The sequence below is a fragment of the Anser cygnoides genome, chromosome 2 (genome assembly GCF_040182565.1).
Source record: "Anser cygnoides isolate HZ-2024a breed goose chromosome 2, Taihu_goose_T2T_genome, whole genome shotgun sequence".
Lineage (NCBI taxonomy): Eukaryota > Metazoa > Chordata > Aves > Anseriformes > Anatidae > Anser > Anser cygnoides.
The window spans coordinates 48,809,235-48,835,089 of NC_089874.1; the positions used below are offsets into that span (position 1 = coordinate 48,809,235).

The 25,855-nt window shown below is 42.1% G+C and overlaps 1 protein-coding gene across 7 annotated transcripts in view; it reads right to left on the reverse strand.

Annotated features, from left to right (window-relative positions):
• NFATC1 (nuclear factor of activated T cells 1) overlaps nucleotides 1-25,855 on the reverse strand; it is a 120,401-nt gene that overhangs the window by 52,142 nt on the left and 42,404 nt on the right. For all 7 annotated transcript variants that reach the window (XM_066992041.1, XM_066992040.1, XM_066992043.1 and 4 more), the window contains exons 4-6: nucleotides 21,027-21,229; nucleotides 17,798-17,970; nucleotides 14,944-15,084 (exon numbers count right to left, since the gene is read on the reverse strand). In XM_066992041.1, coding sequence (XP_066848142.1) covers nucleotides 14,944-15,084; nucleotides 17,798-17,970; nucleotides 21,027-21,229 — 517 coding nt within the window. The remainder of the gene's footprint in view (nucleotides 1-14,943; nucleotides 15,085-17,797; nucleotides 17,971-21,026; nucleotides 21,230-25,855) is intronic.

Genomic DNA, 25,855 nt, shown 5'->3' on the forward strand with positions numbered 1-25,855 from the left:
AAGAAGCATTGCATCTATGAAAAACAGCTCTCAAAACCCATTGCCAAAGCTTTGCCCAACCAGGAAGCCAGCTGGGCAACCTGCTACAGAAGCCCATTTAACATTCTTTCAGGGGAGAACCACAGTCCAGAGTACTGTGATGGAGGAATGCCACCAGTATTTTATTCTGCCACTAATTTAAACAGAACATACAAGTGTTCTACACATTAGTTTTCCAAATGTTCAGACAAAAAAAATGCTACCTGTAAGTCCCTTTGATCTCTACCTATGCAGTCAGTCATGCTCAACATTAATATTAAACAAAGCAAAACAAAAAAGTAGCATTAAGGAAGCTCCTCAGCCATGCAGTGTTTCCTTTTAATACACTCCCAGTCTGGCTTTTCATATTTCTGCTGCTTGGATCAAAAGGCAAGACAATATGCTGGGATATGTAGCTTCTGTGAATCACGACTCCATTTCAAAATTGTTTTAGCTCAGCTACAGTGGTCCAACCAACAATTTTCTGGAGCTGCTTCTAGTAGTGTGTTGGGTCCTCCCAATTCACTGTATTTCTATTTTCAGATAAAAAGGGATTTAAGCCACAACTATCAATTTTTGTTGTTGTTGTTGTTGTTTTGGTTTGGTTTCTGGGGACTTGTCTTTTGGAAGAAATTGTTTTTGTCTTGTCACTTTTTCTGTGTCTCACTGACACAAAAGTAACTGGTCAATAAGAGTTGTTTTTTTAACTTCCTTGTGGCTTCGAAATACAACTGCAGAGAAATTAGGAAAAAAATACAAAAAGTAGGGTTTCCATCCTGCAGGCCTAGAAAAACACAAACATATATGAAAGGCCACAAGCAGATTGCTGTCTGAGTCCAGCAACAGGGACACTTGCAGCTTAAGGAGTCCCACCACTGTCAGATGTCACTGGAATGAATGGGGAAATTCGACTTCATGTCACCTCTTTTGTATATTTATTGCAGCATCGGGACATACAAATGCAAATATTAGTTACTTTGAACTTCATCACATAGACTTGGGCCTGCCTTAGAAAAACAGCTCTCAGCAAGGTAAAAAAGTGAATGCACTTTTTCTTCTCTCTTCACTTTCATGGACAGGATGGAGGTGACGCATTTAGAACTGTCTGATTTATTACAAATGGCAGTAAATAATATTTTTGTGTACAGCTGTCCTACTGTGAAAGGAATGTTGTTCAGGAACTAGCACTGGCAATTGCTTAAATGTTCAAAACCATTTCTTTTTAACGTATGGAAAAAAGTGCAATGTGAAAGCTGCAACACAAATAGCACAGCGGATTTGGCAGGTCTTTATGTAGGAAACAATTAGCAGATCTACCCTTAGTTTCTTCCTACATTTTAAATTGTGACACTGGAAAAAGAATCCCTTTAATCGGTACTGCCACATTCGGGTGGATCAGCCAGTTCACGCTCAAATCTCCTAAGCAATGCCTTTTAAGAGCGCCAGCACTGAAACAGACTTCTCTGGAGGATGAGTGATTGTTTCACAATTTATCTAACAGATGCTTCCCCCTAAGCTGTCAGTAAAAAAAAAAAAAAAAAAAAAAAGCTGACAATAATCTGCAAGTCAGGTCATATCTGTTGTCTGGAAGTAGCCACCGCTGTTTTCCATCCCTTTCCTACAGAGCCCTTGTAGCTACCTCCTCCTCTCTTCCACCCCAGTTAATTCAATCAGCTGTAAAGGTGACACAACACTGACACTATCACACATTTTGCAAAGTGTAGAAACTTCTGCTTTGTAAAGGTTTTTGGTGTTTTTTTGTGTTTTTTTTTTCCTCTCTAAAATCTAAAGACATCCAGACTAGTAGTTAACATGTGTTCAATCTGCCTTGGTAAATGGATTACTAGAAATTCATTTTTTTTTCTGTGTTTAATTTCTGCTTTGTGAGGTGAATGATCTGATTCAGGTTTCTGTTTTGTATTTCTTGTCAATACCTCAGTAAAATTCAAAATGACTCAATCTATGGCTAATACTTCAATTGCTTCACGTAGCACTGCCTTTATGCACTTTTGAAATTTTTATGATGACAAAGAGAGTTTGTTCAGAAATATTTTAAATGTTGTAATCTAAAGTATTAGGAAAATAAATATCCAGAGCCATAGTTTGTCTCTGGAAGCTAATCAGAACAATACGGACTTTACTCCAAGAAATTCTCTTGAGACTGTCCAGACCATTGCTGCTCAGCAACTGAGGGGAAAGGGAAGAGAGGAAAGAAGTAGGGAATAGACAACTCATTAACAGCTAGTGACATTTCATTTAACAAAAACACAAGGAGGAAAAGTTGTTATGAAGCAGAGACAAAAAAAAAAAAGACAATTCCTCATATTACGTCTAGCGAACCAAGAGGGAAATCTCAACGCCCACGGACTGGGACCAGCTCCAGGAGGGAAACCTTAGACCACTACGTCAACCTCTTACAGTAAACATGTTTTGCAGGTTTATACAGTTCAGCTGAAATTTTTAAAAAAGGAGAAAGGAATAATAGCTCTGGAATAGTTTGTGGGGGCTCAAAGCCTCATGAAAATCTGCCTACACCAGAGAAAACTGTTTTGCCCCCAGTGCCACATATGCTGGGGACCCTCAGAAGCAAGCGGGATACCATCTCCTGTCAGAGTGTGCTCGAGGAGCGAGGACTGCTCAACCACAAAAGTTTCCATTGTATGCCTGCCACATCTGCAGCAGCCTGGTTCAGAGCCCAAGGCAACTCCCTCCTGGCCTCCAGCCAACCAAAGTACACCAGAGCAATTTATACCTTTCCAAAATGCAAATAATTCAAATTACAGACATAACACAAAGCTGAAGCAGACACATTTCAGGCATTCCCGTTAAAGTTTACTCTCTGGAATTACCGTACCCAAATGGGCAGTTGTTATATGAGGAAGGGGGGTAGAAGAAGGCAGAAAAGGAAGGAGAGGAGGAGGCAGGGAGGAAAAGAGAGAAGGAAGAAAAAGGCTTTTCCAAAGGTCTTATTTCATTCCTTTTCATTTTGCTATTTACTTTTACCAAGTAATAAGAAGGGCCTTCTCCAAACCAAATGTCTGGCTTTGTTTTGGTGTTTTAAGATTTATACTGCAATGTTTTGAACAGAAAGACATCCCTTTATATAGCTAAAAATTTGTGTCAAAGTATTATATTGTTGTGTTGTGTTTTGTTTCATTTTTTTTCTTTTCTTTTTTTTTTTTTTTTCACAAAAGGTAATGAAAAACAAAACAGCTGCACACAGAACCGCAGGGAAAAAGCCCTATAGTCACCAGCTGAGAGCCCCACTCCTGTGATGCCAAAAGCACTTGACTTGACAAAGCCAAGACTTCAACAGGGACTCCTGCCATGGGCTTCAAGGAGCTCTGAATCCCTCCTCTTCCACAGAAGCAGCATAAGGAGCACAGCAGTGTCACGGGCATGAGAAATTCCCTGTTGGACAAGAGCTCTCTAACTGTGCCCACCTGACCTGGGCTCAGCATGGTGCTGTGTTTCATCGGTAAGTGTCCATCAACACTGTCATCAGCCAAAGACGATGGGTTTTGTCAGGAAGTCTGACATTTAAAGACCGATCACTGCTCTGTGCTGATATTTATAGCATTCTCTGTTTTGGGTGCACTTCATCATGGTCCGCTTCAGCTTTTTTTTCAGACCCAGAGCATCTGGGTTTACTAATGATGAAAATACCACAAATACCGTGAATGAAAATACCGTGTTGCTTGGGGTGGATTTTCAGCTCTGCAAAATATAAACACCCAATTTTAAGACGGAGCCGTTTAACAGTGAATGGGTCTTTAAAGTCTGTCCTTATCAACCACTCACTCCAGTGTTAAAGGAAACTGCGCACAAGTCCAGAAGTAAAAATACTCTAATTCATTAGGGAATTCCCTGCAGTATGAGTCACTGAACGGCTTCCCCACCACACCCAGCTAAAAGATTTCCACATAAAAAGGCACTGTAGAGGCCTGTTTTAACACAGAAGCAGCACTAAAAAAGTAGTTGTGTAAATCTAGCAGCATCAGCTATTCACACACAAAGCCTAGCAGACCACAACATGTGTATTTTCTTCACAGAAGAGCAACCCAGTCAAAGAGCTGTAAAGACTTTCCTAAGAATTTTTCTCCTGTCTCTACTTCTCCTTGTCCATCAGGAAAGATTCACAAGGGTGTGCAGAACTGGGTTTATCTTGTGCACTCCAGAGGACTGTAAGTGTAATGCCAGAGGTCTATAGGCTTACAAGAGTCAAACCAACAGTGCAACTTTCATTACAGTCTGATGGATGACAGAAAGGGAAAAGCATATATAGAACAACAACAACAAAACTCTAAGCCTGGAAACTTGTGAAAGTGTAACTTGTGCATCTGGCAACCACTTATATCCTGCCTCAATGAAACAGACATAACAGGAGAGTTCAGATATATTTAAGTGATCTTACTTCACTACAACAGGTTAAAACAGTCTATATTCTGTAGTAGCCCTTTGTTCACTTGAGATACAAAAATAATAGACATTATCTAGGATTTCACTGCCTATACATAGTGTGTATTTTATATTCTTCCAGCCTGGGGCTCAACAGACTGCACTGGCTGGGCTGTAAATCTGTATTTACATTCATACATTACAAGTTGGCCAGTGACATTAACTCTAACCCTCCAAAAGAACCCACTACTTGATTAATGTGTTGTGAGGTATCCCTGAACAATAGTGCCTATATTACATCCAAGATTTCTTTAACATGTCCACAACAGGTAGGGCACAGGTGCTATGCAGAATGTTTATAGAGCGTAATTTTGAGGTGTTCTGCAAAGTTTGTCTACCTTCCTATTCAATTATGTTAATGCATATTCAGCTCCTTTAGGACTTAAGGATTCAAAAGCTTTTAATTTGCACACTAACCCCTTTTTCCCTGGGAAGTACATTCTGGCACTGAGACGACTGATCTGTGTATGTGTCCAGAAGGAAAGGATGGGCTTCCAGCAAGAGAAGAAGGTGAATATCAATTAAAAGCCTTGTCATTCAGGCATAGAGTCATTCGGCTTTGTGCAGAGATGCTATCAGCTTCCATGCACATGCCAGGTCTGTGCTTGGGCTGAGAATTAGAGGCAAAGAGGCAGCTTTGCTTGCTTGGAGGAGAGCACTCCCCCGCCCCAGTCCTGGGCACAACCCACTGATGCTGTCTCACCTGCCAGCTGAAACACACACGCACCAGCCTATTAGTGCCAGATTTCCCTTTAGAGGCAACAGCCTTCTAGACCTGAGTATAACATCAGGAGCCGTGTCACTTTTCTAGGCTGGTCTGTACGTAGTGGAGGTGTTTTGCTGTGAAGAACACTTTCCCAGCTGAACACCAGCAAGCCCAATATTCTGCGGGTGGAGTCAATCCCTGTGTTTACACACCAGTGTATGTTTCAAAAGACATTACAAAGGACAAGTTATAAGGATGAACTGACAGCAGCCAAGCAGCCTACTGTGGGATGTGTGGTAAAGATGGGACAGAAAGAGAGCAAGAATACAGACAGACATGTGGATGCTGCAGAGAATAAAGACCTGCAATGCAAGCAGCCAGGACCTTCCTCTTGACCGCCTCTATGGCACTCCAGTACCCTGAGATCTACTGCCTTTTAGGTCTCTGCAAGGAGGAAAAGGCCTTAGGTTGTGTGTTTGTCTAGGGCCAGCTGCTGAGCAGCTCCACCTCCTTACACCACCCCTGCTGGTGCCATCAGCTGCCTGCTGCCCGCCATCTCAGCCTCAGCTGCCTCTCCAGCCACCCCTCATCTCTCCTTTGCTCTTGCACTTCTTTTGCTACAAGACTACAAGACTACAGGACCACTCTGTTTTCCACCTACTTTATTTCCCTGTTCCTTGCCAGGAAGATCCCAGATAACCTCTGCTCTCCTCTCAGCCAACTGTCCCTCTACAGACACTTCCCGACGAAGTTTTGTTCCCTGACCCTGGCACGCATCAGTCCATGTGAAGCAGGGTTCATGAGTAACTGGCTTAATTGCATTTCCACATCAAAGCTGCTGCATTTCTTTGTGTCTCATAAGCACCTTTGCAGCATATGGATTTTGTGCATATTCCTTCAGTTATACATTTTTGCAATCTTGAAATTATGTATGAATATTATGTATACGTACTTACGTCTGTCATGCATACAATACTTTCAAGTTACTTTTTGTCTCTTTTCTACCTTAACAACAAAAATGTCATGCAGCAACCAGGTGATAAAAACGCAGCACAAACTGTATCTTATAGTACATTGGCATCTGTGCCAGACGTGAACTTCTACTCTGGTTGCTCAGCTGGGCAAGTCAAAAGCTGAGGGACTCACATTGTCTAAATTGCAAGCTTTTTGCTGCTTTTAACACAGTGTGTCTAACAGATCTAATTATTCTGAGTTCAAGTGCTTTGAAATCAACTGTAATTTTAGTCCAGGTACTTAAAGAAGGCGCTGTGCTGAAAACTAACTGATCAGGGCTCATTTTGAACCCAAACCATCTGGAAGGACCTGCCAGTTCCAGCAGAATGGAACTGGTTATGCAATTTGTGCTCTTTGGCACCTCCCCCTATTCAAATTACCCCTGGACTGAGAATTTTATTTAACAATTCTCAGTAATTTCAGGTCCAAGACACTCAACTTACCAGTAAAACTGCATCTTGATATCCCTGAAAAATCTCTCTAGAGCAGGCAGGGTGAACTGAGCAAACCAGCATAGCCACCCATCAGCAGTCATGACAATACTTAATTCTGTCTTCAGCTACATTTCTGTGATCTTCTTGTTTTCACAACTTTACTTTCCTCTGGGAACCTCTAGTAGGCTGACTTGGGTCCTAGCAGCTGAAACAAAGTAAAATAATTTTGCTCCAAAAATCTTCAATCTTCTGTCTTGTATTTTCTCAGAGACTGTTGGAATAACAAAACCTCCAAGCCAGTTTAAACCAAATTCCAAATTTTCCTTTCAACAATTTTCTTCCACTTCTGTGTTTGATGCCAACACCACCACTTGCACCATGGCTCTCAGGCATGTAACACTTGAAGTCACCTTCCACTACTACTCGCTCATCTTAGATACAAGTTCAATCCAAACATTTTCAATTCTTCCCTCTTGATTATTTTTAAGACACAAACTCTACACTTTATCTATGTGGCTACAACTACTCATCTTCCAGAGACACCTCATTATGGCAACTCATTGTGACTTTTTAGCGGAGTCCAAACAGTAAACTTTTGAACGGCATTTTGATTTTTCCATCTCATTGTCCCCCTTCTTTGGTTCCTCTTGTCCAAAAAGGTCAGGCTCAATCTTAGAGGTCAGAGAGTGTAATAATTGTGGAGAATTTGTGTTGCTGTAATGTGGTGAAGGGATGAGGGGTGGAATGTGTGTAAATTGTCCACTGTTGTCAGTGTTGTGATGATGTTATGCTGATTTTGGCGTGGGCAAATTTTTGTTAATGTAAGTGAAGTTTGTGAAGATTGTGTGATGAATGTATGAGAGCTGGGGTTGTTCAGCCTGGAGAAGAGAAGGCTCTGGGGAGACCTTATAGCAACCTTCCAGTACTTAAAGGAGAGATAGGGAGGGACTCTTTGTCAGGGAGTGTAGTGATAGGACAAGGGGTAATGGCTTTAAACTAAAAGAGGGTAGGTTTAGATTAGATATAAGGAAGACATTTTTTACTCAGAGGGTGGTGAGGCACTGGCACAGATTGCCCAGAGAAGCTGTGGATGCCCCATCCCTGGAGATGTTCAAGGCCATGATGGATGGGGCTTTGGGCAGTGTGATCTAGTGGAAGGTGTCCCTGCCCATAGAAGAAGAGTTGGAACTAGATGATCTTTAAGGTCCCTTCCAACCCAAACCATTCTATGATTCTAAGGTTTAATATACATAATAATCCCTGATTAACTGCCTTGACATCAGCTTCCTTGCAACAAGGCACATCTTGGAAATGTCTTATCTCTATTCCTCTCTTAAATGTCATTGTACTTTCTTCCACACTGCTCTTGAAGGTGTAATCTTGCTCCTTCAGCAGACCAAAAAGGGACATGCTACTCTTCCTTCACTTCTCTTCCCTGTTCTTTCTGTGATGCCCACGCAAGACTTGAAACAACTTTTGACAAGCAGTCAGGAAAGGAACAGGAAAGAATAGATTGTGCTTTAGCAAAAGTTGTAGACAATCTCTACAAAAACTAGGCATTTTGTAGATATCACCTTGTATTGGGGTTATAAGGCAAGGTGTTGGCAGTGGAGCAATGCAGTGGTGGCCTCTGTGGGAAATGGCCAGGGTCTGTCCCACGTGGACACAGCCAGTTCAAGCTGGCTCTGCAACAGACCCATTGCTGGTCAAAGCTGAGCCAGTCAGCAACACTGATGGTGCCTGTGCTGGAGTAGTCTTTTCTTTAAAGACTGTACCCTGTAGAAAGGACCCATGCTGGAACAGATCTTGAAGAACTGCAGTACATGGGAAGTACCCATGTTGTGGCAGTTTGTGAAGGACTGTATCCTGTGGGAGTGAATCCATGCTGAAGCAAAGGAAAAGTGTGAGGAGGAAGGAGCAGCAGAGATGAAGTGTTATGGCCTGACAGCAACTCCCATTCCCCATCCCCCTGTGCTGCTCAGGAGGGGAAGATGGGGGAAGGTGTTTTTCAGTTCTGTCTTTGTTTCTTACTATCCTATTCTACTTTTAATTGGCAATAAATTAAATGAAATTAATTCTCACCAAAGTGAATCTATTTTGCCAGTAACTGGTTCGTGAACTCCCTGTCTTTATCCTGACCCACAAACTTTTTCATCTTATTTTCTCCCCCTGTCCTTTTGAGGAGTAGGAGGAGTGAAAGAGCAGCACGGTGGGTGCCTGGCAGCCAGCCAAGGTTAACACCCCAGCCACACTCCTTTCCTCTATTATCTTTAGGCAGACTCTGAGCTTTCTGGGTAAGGGTTGTGAATTCCTGTGTGTTTGGACAGAGGGTCCTACTGGAACTGTAACAACTATCTGAAATCTTGTGGTAGTTATAAATGTTCAGAGACAGCTTTGATTGCACAGATGCAGCTGTTTGAAGCTACTTAATTTGGCAAACACATGAAAGAATAAATTTCAAGCAGCTGTAGGTTCTGTAATAATTGAAAATTCACAGGATTACTCAGACAAATTACTTTTACCTAGAGACCTTATGCTTATTCCTTATTTCTCTGTTGTCCACGGTAAGTATCTGTGATTGACTGATCTTGTCCCTAACTATGAGAACAACACCCAGGATGAGGTTTGCTGCCGCTGATACCATCTCATGCGTATGGCTGCAGTCCCGCTCTGTCGTCGCCATTCCTTAGACTAAACAGCCAGGAAAAACTGAAACGTGCTAACATTTCCTACAAGCTACATCATTGCTTCTGCGTGCGCGTGAAAGGGTTCTACCATCAAGTGACTCTGCCATTTGATGATACTATTCACCCAAGGCTATCTATTTCTGGGCAATGGCCAGAAACCCTTTCAGCTATCAATACATCTCTAGGAAATAGGTTCAAATGACCTTCACATGAACTCCGTGCTCCCAACTCGTATGCCTTTGAAGTTTCTAGTTTATCTAGTTTCCAGAATTTTTAACCTCGCTGCACATGAGTCAGTGCATAACTGCTCACTGCCAACTGGAACATGTGTCCCGAACTTGGAAAAACAGACAGATAAAGACAAAATTATGTAGTATCTGTCCATCTGACTAAAGGGGAAAGGGAGTTTTGCCACTTGCTTATTTATTATGTGAGCTACAGTATGATTACCAGTGTGAAACTTGACCCCTTTTGGCCAGTTGCCCCCCAAACTGTGACTGCTACTGGCAATGGAAAGAGCAATGGAAAGATCTCTGAGAATGTAAGATCTTTTACCAAATGGAGTTCTGCCAAGACTCAGGTCACCCGTCTCCCCATCACATCACATCACGTCAAAACAGACTCTAAGCCCTGAGTTCCAAAGTACAGCTGAGTCAAACCAAAAAGCCCACATGCTTCCCCAACACATCCGTTCCATCCACATGCCACTCAAGTGTTTCGGAACATACTATTTTCCAGAACTTTTTGTAAGTTCTCTGGAACTTAAAATACTGCACTTGAGGATCTACCATGCAACAGAGTAACTTTTGCTCCCACAACATACAGGAACTAGAATTGAATTTCTCAGCTGTGCTCCAAGACTCCAAACCGACATTTGTACCTTAAAGCTGCAACTGATTGATCACCATCTTTGACAGAGACAGTGAAATTTCGGAGGAACAAAAAACCTGTGAAATGCTTGAGTTGACACTTAAATTCATCTGGCTTTTTTCTTTTCCATATTACATTTACTTTGTGCAAATATTTGGCTGACCAAACTTGACCACTTCTAACGGGGGAAACTTCAAGTTTTCCTATCTGAAATACTTACAGAGAAGAATGATTTCCTTTGGCATATATACCAAAAATTTGGTGATTTCACCCAGCTATCTCTCATCTACTCCAGCATAATTATTACTATGCTACATCAGCATCTTTATGTTCTAAGAGCAAAACCTGTTCCAGCAGGGAAGATTAATAGCTTTGATAGAAAAATCCATTTAACAAAAATAAAAATGACAGCAGAATGAACAATTTGAAGCAATAACTAAATCTGAAAAACTGTTTAGCTTTTTGAAAATACCCATAAACATGAGAAAATTACTGGTGGAAATGTTGTTTAGGTGCTGTTTACTTCTCTGTCTTTCATGACATTGAGTTTCAAATGCTTTGGGTGCAATAGCTGGGATATTATGCAATTAGGTTAGAGGTGCTAGGATCACTGTTGATTTGAAGGGTGAGTAATTAGCAACACGTTCAAAGCCACTGAAGTCCATAAGCCAGGAGTTACTCAGGGATACAACATTAAAAAATAGTGAAATCTATTAACACCCATCAAAATGAGTGATACATCTTCAAGGAGTGACATTTGTCATGAGGACTTTCAAATGCATCCGCTTTGACCAGGACAAAATGGCCATCAACATTAACAACACAGAAACAGAATTTCAAAGCCAATGTTATTAGAGAAATTAAACCTGTAGTGAAGTTGGGTGTTACATTTCTACCTTTTTGCTCTTTAAAACTCTTGCACTGAGCTCTGGTCACTAATTACAAAACCCAAGTGGGTGTGGTGCTCTAACTTAACAAATGGAAGCTCAATTGAATGATAGCTAACAATAGTATATCAAATAATCATTTCTTTCCATAGATCACAATTTGCTAATAATGAAGATTGCAGTCATTTTAACTTGATCTCTTAGGTATGTCTTGACTTGGCCAAATCAACGAAGTCCAGAAATACTTGAGCTAGCTCTAGTGCTAAAATCATTCTAGCTACAGGAACAACGAGCGACTTTTGCGCTAACTGGGTAAGTTAACCCCTTCAGATCTTCGTGTGAGACTAAGATCTAAATCCCAAAGTACCTTGGGCAACACTACAATGTCCTAGAAGGAAGGACATGGGTATGTGCCCGGAAGATATACCCGTAATTTCACTATGCTTTGGTGCTTGGGATACTTGCTTTATGTCTCATTAATCAAATTACATTTGTCAATTACAAGAAGCATTTTTTTGTGAACTGAAATAAAGAGAAACTGTGATTTTTCCACTGCACTTAGTTTTATAGATCACTAATCATAATCTGATACACTAGGAGCTAGCAGTCTGGTTACTTCTATCAGTATTTTTCTTCTGCTTTACGTTCAATAACTAAAGTTACTTTTCAAAAATACATTTGAAAACAGATAGATAATATATGTAAGAAGTTGTTACAACAACAACAAAAGGTAACTGCCAGATCCATAGTCCTTAAAACATAGTCTTCAAACATCTTTGCATTTTTTTTTATCTTCCCTTAAGATTTATGTTGCCTGATACATCTAGAACCTAGAAATTACATAAAAAGCTTTGAAAAGATAGGTAAATAAAACAGTGTAATTTATAATAATCCCAGATCATGATCTGTGCTTTTTCAGGCGAGTGTGTTGGGCAGAAAACACTTTGCTGCTCCTACCCAAACACCTCCTCCCATAGCTGACAAACATCAAATTCGTTTCATTCATTTTTTTAACCAAAATGCACACCTTGCCTCAGAGCAAATACCAGCATACAGACATCAAGGGTCTTTGTTATTAGTATGCTGCAGATGTGTATTTTTGTATTTCAGAAAGTGCTAATGCTTCTGATGACAAACAGATTTCTATTGGATGTCCTACATCTAGCACCCAACAACTGTGACACACAGACTCACAAGACACTTGAAAATTAGGAAGAGAAAAGCAAAGAGAGACAGAAACTGAAAGAAGATAAGAAAAATCATTAGTGTAATTTGTAAGAGACAAGGTCATTGTGGGATTCTCCTCAGTCTAAGGGGATTCTGTATTTAAAAGTGCAAATCTCTTAAAAGTACATTCAGCATTTACATCTTCACTATCACTAGGTTTCTTGGAGGGTTGTTTTATACCATCGTTCACCACTGGAAAATACGGTCTGATGTGCAAGCAGTAAAACATTGACCAAAATCATCCTGTAAAATAAGGACTCATTTCAACACATGAGAATTCCTTTATGGTACTGCAAGAAGCTTGAGCAAATTTTAGTCTACTTCTGAAAAGACTCATTACTTGCCCAGATGTGTGTCCTCTGCCTCAGCACTGTACTACATTATGAGGGGTTCTCCTTTCAGAGGAGTTCCTCACAGCTCGCCTTTCACTGTCCTTTCAGAACACCTTCACCTTGCAGCTAACTAGTTTCTGCTCTGTGTGACACAGTGTTGCACTGATGGAAAGTATATTTTACTGTTTCACTTCTTTTCTGAGAAGAAACCAGTAAGGGGTTAAACTGAAAGTACTATGTCCTGCCTCCCCAGCTCAAGGATTAATTTGATCATTCTTCAGGGATTCCCTCTTGTATGAGTCACTGTTAAGACAGACTCCCCACTCAGGGAGGCCAGGATAATGCCATTCCTCCAGAGATTACAACAGCTGAGGGCTAGCCCTGAAGACTGAGAACTTGGGACTCATGCTTGGAAAAACATTCAGCATACCACAATGCGCTCAGCAGACTTAAAGAAATTATTCAGACAGAAGGAAAAAAAAAAAAAAAGGCACCAAAAGCCAAACAAAAAGTGTTCTCAAGCTCTCTGCATTAACCAATTAAGTATGCAGACTAGCATGAATTAGACGAGCTCACAGAGACTTGCCTCCTAGCTTGGGGACTCTGCCTAAATAAGGACTGAAGACATGAGATCTTGTAGTATAGTGCTTACATTTTCTATAAAGGATATTTTCTCCTTATGAGTGCAATTATTCCTGTGATCCTTTACTTTGTAATAGCTGTATTTGGCTGTTACCCACTAGGAACGTGATTAACATTTCGAATTCAAAAACAAAAGCAGCAACAGAGGCAAAACTAATGAACGTCTCCAGCTAATCATAGAAGTTCATAACCAGCTTTCTAAAAGAAAGAGGAACTATGCTCCTGTTCCTTCTCTAGGCCTATTTTCATAGACATGGAATAGCTGAAGGGGAAAGAAACACTCTTGCATTTTCAGAAGTGAAGGTTGGTAATGCTTTTTCATTTCTCATTAGGGTAACTCTGCCCCAAAATTGAGCTGGAGATGTCTCTCACTCAGACAATGATGCACCATGCTTGTTTGTTTCAAATGCATCAAGCTGTGTTAGGCAATGTAGCAGACAACTCATCACAGAGGCCCTAGAAATTGCTCAGTTGGGATTCACCAGCAAAATTCCTTTTTGAGCCATTCCTCGTGACACAATTGCCTTATGAATCAGTAGCTGGGCAGCTGGGAGACTAATGTAGGCTGGGCAGTTCCTGAAGATGCTTTCAACTATGAAGGCTCAGCCTCTGTCAGTGTACTTCCATGCAGCAGGCACCACCCTGCAACTGCACCAAATCTGCTGTGATACCACTAAAACTAGGCAGGCACAGCTTCAGATCAGATCGGTACTAGTGACTTAATGATAGTGTTTACTCTCCACTGACTGGCTCCTGCAGTGTTTCCAACCACTTCATGTCCAGGGTCAGGGGGAAGCATCCAAGGAGATCTCCGACAATGCTTTTGTGTAGAGGAGACACTCCTGCATGGGTCCATCATACGACCCCATGCACCCAAGCAGTTCACCCCTGGGTTTTTCAGAGCGATGGGCAAAGCCTTTGATCATTTCCTTCCTCATCAGCACACCCAGAATGCAACTACACACTTCATTTACATACCACCGGCATTTCTCACAATTTTTTAAAAATGTTGCATGTATGTGTATGTTTCCTCTATCTGCATGCTGCCTTTGTGCAGTCTCACATTCCTTTTCTTGAGGGAGACATGATACCAAGTCAGGACCCCGCCGGGAAACTCCACTCGTTCCCTGGGAGCTGAGTGGGCACCCTGGGAGGGGGTCTCTGCTCGCAGGGAGGCCCGACAGGGCGCGCTGTCACGGCCGGAGGAGCGCCCAAGACGCTTTAAAGTTCAGGGGGGGTTTTCAGCCAGCAGCTGAGGAATCCACGGCGTGAGCCAGCGCCACGGAAACCCTTTCCAAAACAAGACTCAAAACTGCACTTAACTATCTCATTTCAGAGCCTGACTCAGGCTCGCAGCCTGCACCCCGCTGCAGGGGTGCACACACGAGTGACGGCGTGTGACACACACACCTCCGGCCCGAACCTGCGTGACAGCCCGGGGAGGACCCGAGGGGGACCCGGCTGCCCAAGGCTGCCACCACCCTGCTGGGGGTCCCACCGGGGTCCTGACGGCTCACGACTGTCTGCCTGCCACTGCACCTGCTGCAGGGGGGGGGAGAAACATTCAGAAGAAAATGTGGCCACAGCGATGACGCTGTCCCCATTTGGCCGAGATTTTAAAACGGGGGGAAAAAAAGGGAGACGGGAATCAAGTTTGAAAAGGCATACCTGGTGCTTTCTCCACAAAGATGACTTTGGAGTCTTGCAGAAAGTTATGGCCGGTCAGGATCATTTTTTTCCCTCCAATAACAGGAAAGCTGTCGGTGCTTTGCTTCTCCACCAGAGGCAGTTCTTGGGCAGATCTTTGAGCTGGAGAGTTATAAGAAAAAAAAAAAAAAGGCAACCACAAACACACACACAAAAAATTAAATACTGCATCAGTGAGAGCCTTAATGCTTACAATCCTTACCCTTGTAAGATAAACTGAGTTTGATACAGAAAAGGTCAGAAGGTTTGCAGGAAACACGTTTGGTTTTTAAGCACCTTGGTCATAAGCTGTCAAATATAGTAGTACAATTCAAAAGGCTGACAAAAAAAATACAAACAAACAACCAAAAAAAACCAACAAGCTGTTTAAAACTTACCTTGATCTGTACTGTACCAAAAAGCATATTTTCTGTTTTTGTTTATTTATTTTTATTTTTAATTAATTTATTTTTTAAATATTTGTTTAAAATTTAGTTTTAAATAAACACTATTTACTTAAAATAAATTTTAAAATAAATATATAAAATTTAAAATTATGTCTCTGAGACATAAAATAATGCTTTGTCTATCACATATACGCCATGTGCTTACAAGGCATGAGAACAAGACCATCCATGTCCAAAACGCATTTCAGTCACTACAACTGTGTTTTCAATTCTTCAAATTGTCTTTCACTGGAAACCATGGGCCTCACAGTACAGCAAAAGTTCACAGCTTAGATAGCCTATTTTACCCCCAACTGCAATATGGAGTGAACATGGCTGTACTTCAAGGGATGACGTGACATTTTATCCAGCTTACATGGTTCCTCCCGGTGTCACATGCACTAAGAGATGCATGAAAATTTTGGCACCAGCTTATTCCACATTCTGCACTGGAAATAACACTAGCACTTTTTTTTTTCTTTCTCCTTTTTTTCTGCTCCTTTGAGGAGGCATGTACCATACTTTTGCTCATTACACAGCCCTCAAAACTTCAAGTCACTGATACAAATCCAATCATCTTTATATTTATCAGCCTCCTGAGCTTGGCATATTTGGATGGGCAGTTCACGGTGTATTCAAACTGCAGCCTTATCCTGCTATATAGTAGTTGAAAAAATCTCATGAGCTTCAACAGGAGCAGGATGAAACCATGACTCCTTTTTTTTTTTTTTTTTTTGGCTTTGCTTGTTAACCCAGAACTTGCCCTTGAATAAGAGTTTAGCTTGAAAATGAAACAAAGGGAAAATTATTCATCTCATACATATCCTGGTCAGAAGACAGAGCTTTATGCCAGTCTACCTGTTACAGGTATGGAGGCTTTAGTATTCTTCAGAATAACATTATTATATTTTAATGTATGATAAGATATAAGATCCCTTCCCACCAACAACACTCATTTGTTTGTTTAAATGAATGACTGTGAAGGAGGGAAGCTGTAACTGTTGATATAACAGCACTATCCTTTCCTACATTTGACTTTCATGCAGAATTGGACTACTGGAGTGGCAGCAGTGCTACCACACACAAAAGGATGGAGTACTGTCACTGATCTGAAAGTCACTGCCTTTGCTAGAGGAATGCAGAGATGCTCTTTCCTGTAGCTTCTCTATTAACAATCCATGAAAAAGCACCATGCTTCCAAGAGACCAAATTTTGACATGCTCCAAGACTATCCAGACACATCATATGGGAGTCCAGCCTGGCAGCGATGCAGGGACAAGCATGGGTATAGCCCCCCAGCATCTGCTGGGCTGAGGGATGGTTGAGCTTTCTTCCCCATCCCCTGCACTCCCAGTCCCCAGAGTTCACCTCCCACATACCTCCTGGACACGAAGTTGTTCTCTGCCCCGGCTGCATCAGAAAGATCCACTTCATCAAAATCAACGCCCCATAGGGCAGAAAGCAACTGGAGGTGCGTCAAGGATAGTAGCCTGAGGGAGGACGGCCTTCCCTCAAGGGGAAGTGAGGAGCAGCCAGGGGCTGGCGTGCACTGCAGTTCATACCCCTCGGGATGTGTATGGAGTGGGAGGACTGCTACAAATTGCATGCTGGTTTAGTGGGACAAAAGGATGTAGCCAGAGAGGGCTATACCAATGAATAAGCATCTGGCCTTTTGTCTCCTAATCTGAATAAAAAAAAAATTAAAAACCTTTGTCTGTCCATCCAGGTGACCAAAACAGCAATGGCAGATAGATTGAAATTCAGTTTTCACCACTTATGCAGGAGTGTTAAAACTACACGAAGCTAATTGATTTTGTTTTGTGTGTGCACATGTGGCAGGCTGAGGAGGCTTACGGACCAAGAATGATATAGGTGTCTTTGGAGCATGCACCAGTGTATCTGATAAAAAGCAGTCTGGTCAATCAAAGAGACCCCCGTACGGAAACTTGCTTTCTGGAGGTTTTCTGAAGCCACAGGCAGCTTGTACCAATGTGTCAGCTGTAGTGTATTGCTAGCTCCTCATCAAAGGGTTAGGGTTTTGTTTGCTGTTTTTTTGCTTTATGTTTGGGAGAGAGAGAGTGACTAGGACATGATAGCTGTTTTCCAAAACTACAAGTCTTGTCAATTCCAGGTCTACCATTAGTTGAACAGCACTCTGTTTTTGTTTCAAGTGCACTCTTCCCTATAAAAAGATAAATGCACAAAGCGACACGTTTTTTCTAAGACAAAGGTATCTTGTTTTCAATATAAAATATGTGTTTTTGAAAAGCAGAGCAAGGTCCACCGATTAGACAGGTACAGCAAAACCAACATTTTGCATGTCGGTGGACAAAGGCTGCATGTTGGGTAGCGCAATAGCTGGCAGGAGAAAGATGTCTGTTGTTACTTACAGCACTCGATGGGGTTGGAAGCTACTTGCAGAGAGAGGGTCCTCCCATTGGACTGCGGGATGTGAACTCGGAAGACCAGCCGCACGCGTGTGTTCTTCCGCCCAATGTCCGTTTCTCCCTTCCGCAGCTCAATGTCAGAGTTTCTGAGCTTTAATATTCCAGCACAGTCGATGCTATCCAAAAGGAAACACAGAGCAATTCAATTCATTTCAAGCAGACTCAGAAAGACACAAGCGTGCGGTTTTCTCCTTCTCTCCTGTACATCTTTCTTAAAATTATGTGACAGACACAACCCCATGACCAGGCTAAAGGGAGCAGACTTCATGAAGTCCAGTACTTACATCCAGAAGTAGCTTAGTTCAGGTTATCAACATTAATGCATACTAGCTGCAGTTAAGAACACAAATTTAGGCTGTTACTTCAATTGTCAAATGAAATAATCTAAAAGATCCTCCCTCCCCAACACACCCTGTAAGGATGGAGCTTACAGATTAACTGAAGACCGAAGAAATAGTGAGATTAAGGAAGTCCATGGGATGCGACAGTAGTACACAAAGTGTTACTAACCTAGAATGCAGGCATACTTACCTGTTACAGCTAATTTGGATAAAAATACCCCATGATTTTTATTCTAAGGCAGAGTCCTGAAAACGCTTATTAATGAGCATAGCTCTCACTGAGTCTGTCCTACTGTCAACATGTTTGTATTTGAATGAACTGGAAGGACTCCCAAGCTGAGCATGGAGCTGAAGCTCTGAATGAAAAAAACTAAATCCAGGGTTCTCTCTCCACATTAGGAATTTTTTTTTTTTTTTTTGTCAGCAAGAACTCTTACTATTTAAGACCTCTCTTGCTCCTATTTTTTAGTTTTGGTTTTCTTGTGGATGAGTCAGAATTTTTGTCAAAGCAAATTCCAATAGAGGAAGTTCACAGAACAAAAGATATATAAACACACACATTCAAAAACACACTGCAAAAATACCTCTGCTTTGGCCACGGCTACACAGCCTGCATGGCAATTTCTTCTGGGTACTAGTCTCTGGCATGCATTTTATTGCATTGAACATGCATAGTTTAATTTCATTTTGCATTCAAAGAGTTTAACTCCCCCTCCAGACCTTTGAAGCTCTGTTCTAAAGTAAACTGCAAATAAGAACTATGGTAGCCTGGTTTTGACCTGCATTTTTTCTAAAGTATGGATCTCAGAGTAACAAAAAGGTCCTTGCTGATACGATCATAGAAACTAATGAACGTATTAAAGCTTCTCAATATTAGCAGAGGAAGCCAGAAGAATTATGAAATATTTGTACACACGTCAAAATTCTACACATATTAGTTCAGACTCTATAAGGTTCAGAAGAGACAAAGCACGTAAATTTAGACTTGTAAGGTCATGGATATTAAAATCTGAAATCAATAGGAGTAGTTAAATATGCAAAAGTTAAAATGTTCTGATGAGCTTCAGTGTTTTGCTGAATCAAGGCCTAAATACACAAAGTATCTGTGAGAAAAGTCCTTGGCTCTAAATTTCGATTCATTGTTAGCACTACATGAGGTTTCAGACTACTGACATGTAAGGCGTATATATGCCAAAGCATTGTTTGTGGTTCTTGAGAGAACTCTACTATGATCTGGCATGCGTGTCATAAAAATATTCAGCTTGGCTCCAGAATTGTGTGACTCCAGAACTGTGTGACTACCTTTACTCTACAGAGAAGATGATAGAAACAGTAATAATGTTCCCAGGCGGCCAAAAATATTATTCACTCTGGATAAAAAAAGGCCAAATAATTTTTTTGTGGGTACAAATTGGTGAAATTTCAATAACCTCAATGGATCTGTGCCAACTTACAATGACAGAAAATGAGGCCAATTATTTTGCTGGTTTGTCACGACTTTAAACAATGAAGTGACAGAGGTCCTCAGTTCTTGAGTGATCACCCTAATTCTGGCTGGCAAAGCAGTTAACCACATTCTAGCTCTTCTATTTACATGATGAACTCCAGTGCATGTTGTACATGACACTGCAAACTAGCCTCTAATAACTGCTACGTGCAGAATGGCTTCAGGTGTATGATACGATTTTTCACTACATTAAGATGCAAAAAACTGTATGAATAACAAGGAGTGAAACCGTGGTTTTAGAAAGCTCCCTGGGATTTTCCCATGGTCTTTGTTGTGGTGGGGCCAGATTTCCGGCTTGCTTTCTGTCTGTTTACCTACCTATCTTTCTACCTGCCTATAAATACACACAAACATGCATGCATCTCTATATAAATCTGCATATACACACATTTATGCACACACCAGTAGATGTACATGCACACAAGCACATATAAATTCCTCCCACAGCAGGTAACTCAGAGAAGGGTTACAATCATTTGAATGAGGGGTGGAGAGGGGAGGAGATGAAATCATATGGAGGGTCTCGTGGTATGTTACATATGCAGCAGGATATTTGACACTTTATACACAACCTTATAATAAAATTTACCTGTGTGGAATGGACCTATGGGTCACTTCATGAACACTCAGACTCCTATTAATTCAGAAGTTCTTAGATGGAGATATTTGCTTTCCTGCACAGGACTAAACCAGTTTAGTAACAGCAACCTGTAAGTTTATTCACCTTTACTCCTTTTTTTGAAAGTTTTGCTTCTAAACAAATGCCATTGACAAATGCTGATTTTTATTACATAAGAAATAAGAATAGTTTTATTTGTCTTGAAAAAGGTTAGGTTACTTGGAAATGGCCTCTAAGAGATTCCATTGACATCCAAAGATAAATTTTAATAGGCCCTGTTCCTTGTGCTAGCACGTACAGGAGTAAGAGGTGTCATATTTAGAAACTAAATTCAGGAGCTGAGGTAGGAGATATTTAGAGCTTGGTAACTGAGATACTTATTTTAAATGGCAAATAAGCACATTGGCTGAAACTCTAGAATGAAAGCAATCAGTTGTCATAAATATTTGCGAAGTTCATTTTGTTGTTAAGCTGATGAGGGGCAGTTTGTCCTGGCAAAGCTATGAAAACCTACTACTACTGAGAGAAATTAAAAAAAAAAAAAAAAGACTGGAAAAGGAAAATAGTGTACTTAAAAAAAAAGAACTAACCAACCAACCAACCAAAAAAAAAAACAACAAACAAACACAAAACAAAACAGAAGAAAATAAGTGGGGAGACCAGGAGGAAACTGCTAAGCTGTCAGATACAGTATCTGGGTCTTACATTGCTCTCATGTTGTTCTCTGGAAGAAGTGGAATTTCCAAGACTTTGGTGTTCGAAAGTATTGTTTCGTGGCTGGTGGTGGAAACGGTCTTCCCCGTGATTCGGTGAACTTGGTAGAAAGCATGGGGTCGCAGCAGGCGGTCGTCTGCAGTCCCAATGAACAGCTGTAGCGTGAGCGGCTCGCTTTCTAAGTAACCATGTAGCTGGCAAGAGAACAGAAAACGCCCACTGAGCACCATGCACATAAACTGCTAGGAATCAATTAAATTTTTATAAGCAAGAGAGCCTAATTCAAGGAGAGAACTTGTGACAGGTGCTATGTGTTAAGCTCCCCCCTTCAATTTTTCCTGTAACGTAATATTGGTACAATAAAAAGGTGCACTCAGAAAATGTCTCATTATCCTAGAAGACCTGAGGCACTTTAGATGGGGTGAACTTTTGAGCACTCCTGCTACGTCCATAGAAAACTTCGCATAAACTCTGTTGCAGAGTTTGGCAAAAAAACCACAATGAAGTCAATGTTCCCCTGCAGTACGGAGAGAGGGTGGCAAAGCCAATGGAGTTTGCAAGTGGAAAGGAGCAAAACTCCTACACCTATGAGCTTCCTGGGTTGACCCACATGCAGAGCAGGCTGCTGCTCAGGACACCTTCGCTCATTAACTGTTTTTTACGCTGGTAAATACTGCCTGGAACAGAATGGAGACAGATCATGCGTACACGAATCGTTGCACCGTGTGTGTCAAATACTTGTTATAATCGCACAGAAATCTCATTGAAGCTACAGGGCCTAACTTGAACCTCATGCACGTTAGTTACAGTGACTGCTCTGATGCCAACAAGAGTTATTTCTGCTACATGCCAAAGCAGAAGCAGGGCCTGACCTCATCCTGCCCCCTGTCAGTTTGCTGCCCTGAAGAAGCCACTCTGGGTTTACACTGGTGCAAAGGAGGCCACAGCCCAATGTGTGTCTGGGGACAGCAGACAGGCCGGAGTGAGCCCTGCACATCCTGCTCCTTCGTCATTAGCATCTGGCTGCAGTAAAGCCCAGGACATGAAAGCTCAGCCTGTCAGATTGGCAGATGAGGAGGGTACGGAGTGGGAGGAAGCTCCCAATTGCATACGCCTGCTCCAGCACCTGGCTAAAACTGGCAGGCACGTGGCAAGCCAGAGCTGTTGATGGCTCACGCCACCACGCTGTGCCAGGGGAGCCTGCCACTGCATACAGAACGTGCCCCAGGCAGGCAGAGAGGTTTTATGTCTTCCTCTCACTCAGGCCTCTGGCCTGCCCTTGCTGCTGCCCAAGGCAGGCCTGCCATGCCTCTGCTCCAGCCAGCTGTGCCTGGCAGCTCCAGCCTTTGCAGCAAGCCATGGTGCTGGCAGCCATGACACAGAGCTCACAGCACCCAGGAGCCACAGCCCTCAACCTCCTCTGTGTCACCGGCACTTGTACACAAGTCCAAAGCTACATAAAGCTGAAAGCCAGTGGTGAAACCCGTATCAAATGTTGTTGATACTTGTATTCTGCTTGGTTTCACTCTCCTTAAATCTTAAGAGGTCATTTGTATCTTCATAATAATGTAAGATCTACTCTCCAGGGTATTTTAACACCTGGAGACATTTTAACACGTTCTAGTATCTGGCAATGGGAATTCTATTAAGGACAAAGATCTCAAATCATTTATACTCCCTGAGCATGGCAAGATTCTGGCGGGTCCAAGCACAAGCACAAAACCTTCATGCTGCTATCAAATAAGCTGACAGCAACAGGAATGCACAATGGTAATTTTTCAGATGCTAAGGAGACTAATATGAGAGCAAGGAGGGACACTGTGACTATGAACATCTTCCCATCACCAATCAGGTGTATTGCAGATTTTTCACCCCATGCTTTGGCCAGAATAGCCAAAAGGAAAACAGAAATGCTTTGTTTAACTTGATGTAACAATTTTTACGTTCTTATCCAAAATGTGGATGCTAGGAGGGCATGGACAGGAGGGGACTCGCTTCCAGCTCTACAGTACTTTATCAGATCTGCATTGTTCAGACCATGCAAACCCAGCTTGCAGCAGGGGTGGGCAGGCTGCGCTCCATTTTCCATATCAGCATTGTCAAATTGAAAACACATTAGTGGTAGTTTGAAAATCTGACTTTTCAACTTGCTTCTGTGTCACTCCCTTCCCCCAGCTTTCTATTTATTTTTCCACTGAGGGTTTGCTGCCTGAGATTCTCCCATCAACCTAGATCAAGCAAGACGGTCTGTGACCATTCCTTTAATGCACGTAGCTCATTGCGGAGGAGGCTGGAGGCTATACTGCTTTCATTAACTCCTCCACACCTCTGCCCTTTCCCCAGAACAGAGCACTGCAGTATCATCAAAATGGCAGAGAGAAGAAAGCAGACCTCAGCCTAAGTGCTCACTTCAAGGAGGTGCCATGGGCCAGGTCTTTCAGTTCAGTTACCATGCTCAGAGACAGGAGCAGCAGGGGAAAGGCTGCTTCTCTGCCGGGTCACAAACAAACAGTGGCAGCAACTTTCTAATTTGCTGCTTGAGTAACTGCAGGAAGCTGCTTTTCCAAGGTTTCAGCAGGAGACCTTAACAAAAGTTTTTTTTTTTTTTTCCTTTTATTTTTTTTTTCCCAGCAGGAGTTTTAAATATGCTTGCCATGAGGCTGAGCTTCATTGTACTTCAGCAATCCCCAACCCTCCTGTCTCTGACCCCGCTGTCAGTTGCCTGTGCAGCCAGTGCCCGAACCAATATGATGTGCTTCCACTGCAAAAACAGGGTAGCCCCCAAAACACCCAGCTCCTACAACCGGCAGCAGAAAGACCCTCAAGATGAAGATTTGTGCCGTGCTGCAAAAATAGGATTTTCAGGCTCTAACTCCCTGTGTGCAGAGATGCAGCCCAAGCCGCTGGCATGCAATCACAAGTGTGTTCCCAGCACAGCCAGTGACCATGGGGAAGCCACCGTCTTACTCAGCACAGCTCTGTCCCCACGTGCCTCATGGCCATAGCTGTTTACTACCACCACCGGCGTGAGCAGGGGTAGCAGAGTGACCTGGATTCAGCCTGGACTGATCTCACGCCGTGTCAACATTTCCAAAGCCTCGACATTGAGGCCGTGGTGACGGAGGAGACATGGGGTACTGCTGGGTATTTTTGATCGCAAGCAGCACACAGGTTCGCAAGGGAAAAATGTAATGCAGTGTGACACACAAACCGATTAAATTTCTACAGGAAGCTGCTGGAAGAAAAAGTTACGTAGTTATGCGTTACCACTGGTGACTTCTCTAACGTGTTATGGAGGGTGCTTTTTATGGAGAGTGTAAAATTAAAACAAACTCATATTGAATTACAAGGCTGCTTAAAAAGTAAAAATAGAGCAGCGAGTAACTCATACCTCAATTCAGCAAAAGCAAAATCACACACTGAGGCACCCATATGTTTTACTGAATCAGGGCAAATGGGTCAAAAAATGTTAGTCTTGCATTAAGTTCTGCTATTTCAGGGTTTATCTTCAAATCAGAACTCAGCTGCTGCCATATCTCATAACCTACTTGTGAGTCTCAGCTTGTGCTTTTCCCACAGGTTTTGTACCAGAACTCAACCTAAAACCCCAAGTCCTCAGCTTTGCATACTCGTCCTCACCCAAGCAGCATTCAAATGCTGGAAGTAACTACTAAGATCTCAAATGCATGTTTTGCACTGTTTTTCAAAGCCTGTGATCTTCAAACTAGATTTCTGACTTCTTATTTTATTTTAAGGCCCTGTTGTAGAGCCCTACTGGGCTTTGCTAAGCCGTGAGCTCTTGCTGGATCCATCATGCACCGTTATTCATCCAGCCTCTGGGAGCTCTTCCCCAACTGTTAGTTCTGAACCTGAAGACAAACAGTGCTTAGTTTGCTGAACAAACATGAGTTTTCAAGAGATGGGAAGTGTCAAAAACATTCAGAAAGATTAGCTTGCTAATCCAGTCTCTACACAGTTGATTTTTCCTGCCCTCAACACAAGCGAAATCCTCACTCTCACTTAACTGTAAGTTTTATGTTCTGCAGGAGGAGGCAACTGATCTCAGATATGTATCTCCCTTTGAGTTTTACCCATTGCATCATATTATTTACTTTTATATTACGTCACATAATCTTGTATGCCAACAGAAGCAATAAAAAAAAAAACGATGCAAGGATTAACATTCGAAGGGGCATATACTGTGGATGACTAATTTTAGATCATGCACCCAAAGCACAATTTCTGTGACAGACAGCATTGAATTTGGGAGAGTTTTTAGCATGCTGCATATGTCTGGAAAATGGGCATGATTTTACTTACTCTCAGTTGGGCACAGCAAGAATAATCTGTGGCTTCCTTAAAATATAGAAGAGTGACATTACTGTCACATCATTCAGCAGAATGAAGACGGGAGCGGTGGTAGTAAAGGCAGAGCTGTGGGCTGCTATATTTGTCAACAGGTAAAGGGAATACCAAGCAAGATGAATGTAAAACGGGAAGGTGAAAAGGGGGGCTGAATATTTCTGTTGGTTAGGAAAGATTTCACACGTTCACTACATAGATATTTTCCACGCATGCTCTGGAATACTGTACTCGGTATAACGATTCTGTTTCCTGGCGTGCGACATGGGATGCATGCGTCAGACACCCTATTTTTATCTTTTTCTCTGTGTAACACAGTCCCAAAGCTGAAGCTCTTCTCTTAATACCTCAGCGGCTGAGTAGGGGCGAAAAAGGCTGGTCTCAGCTACAGGATTCGTAAAAAAGGATGTGCCTTTCCTATCAGACGTGCTTTGCTTGATGATACCTAGATCCAAGTG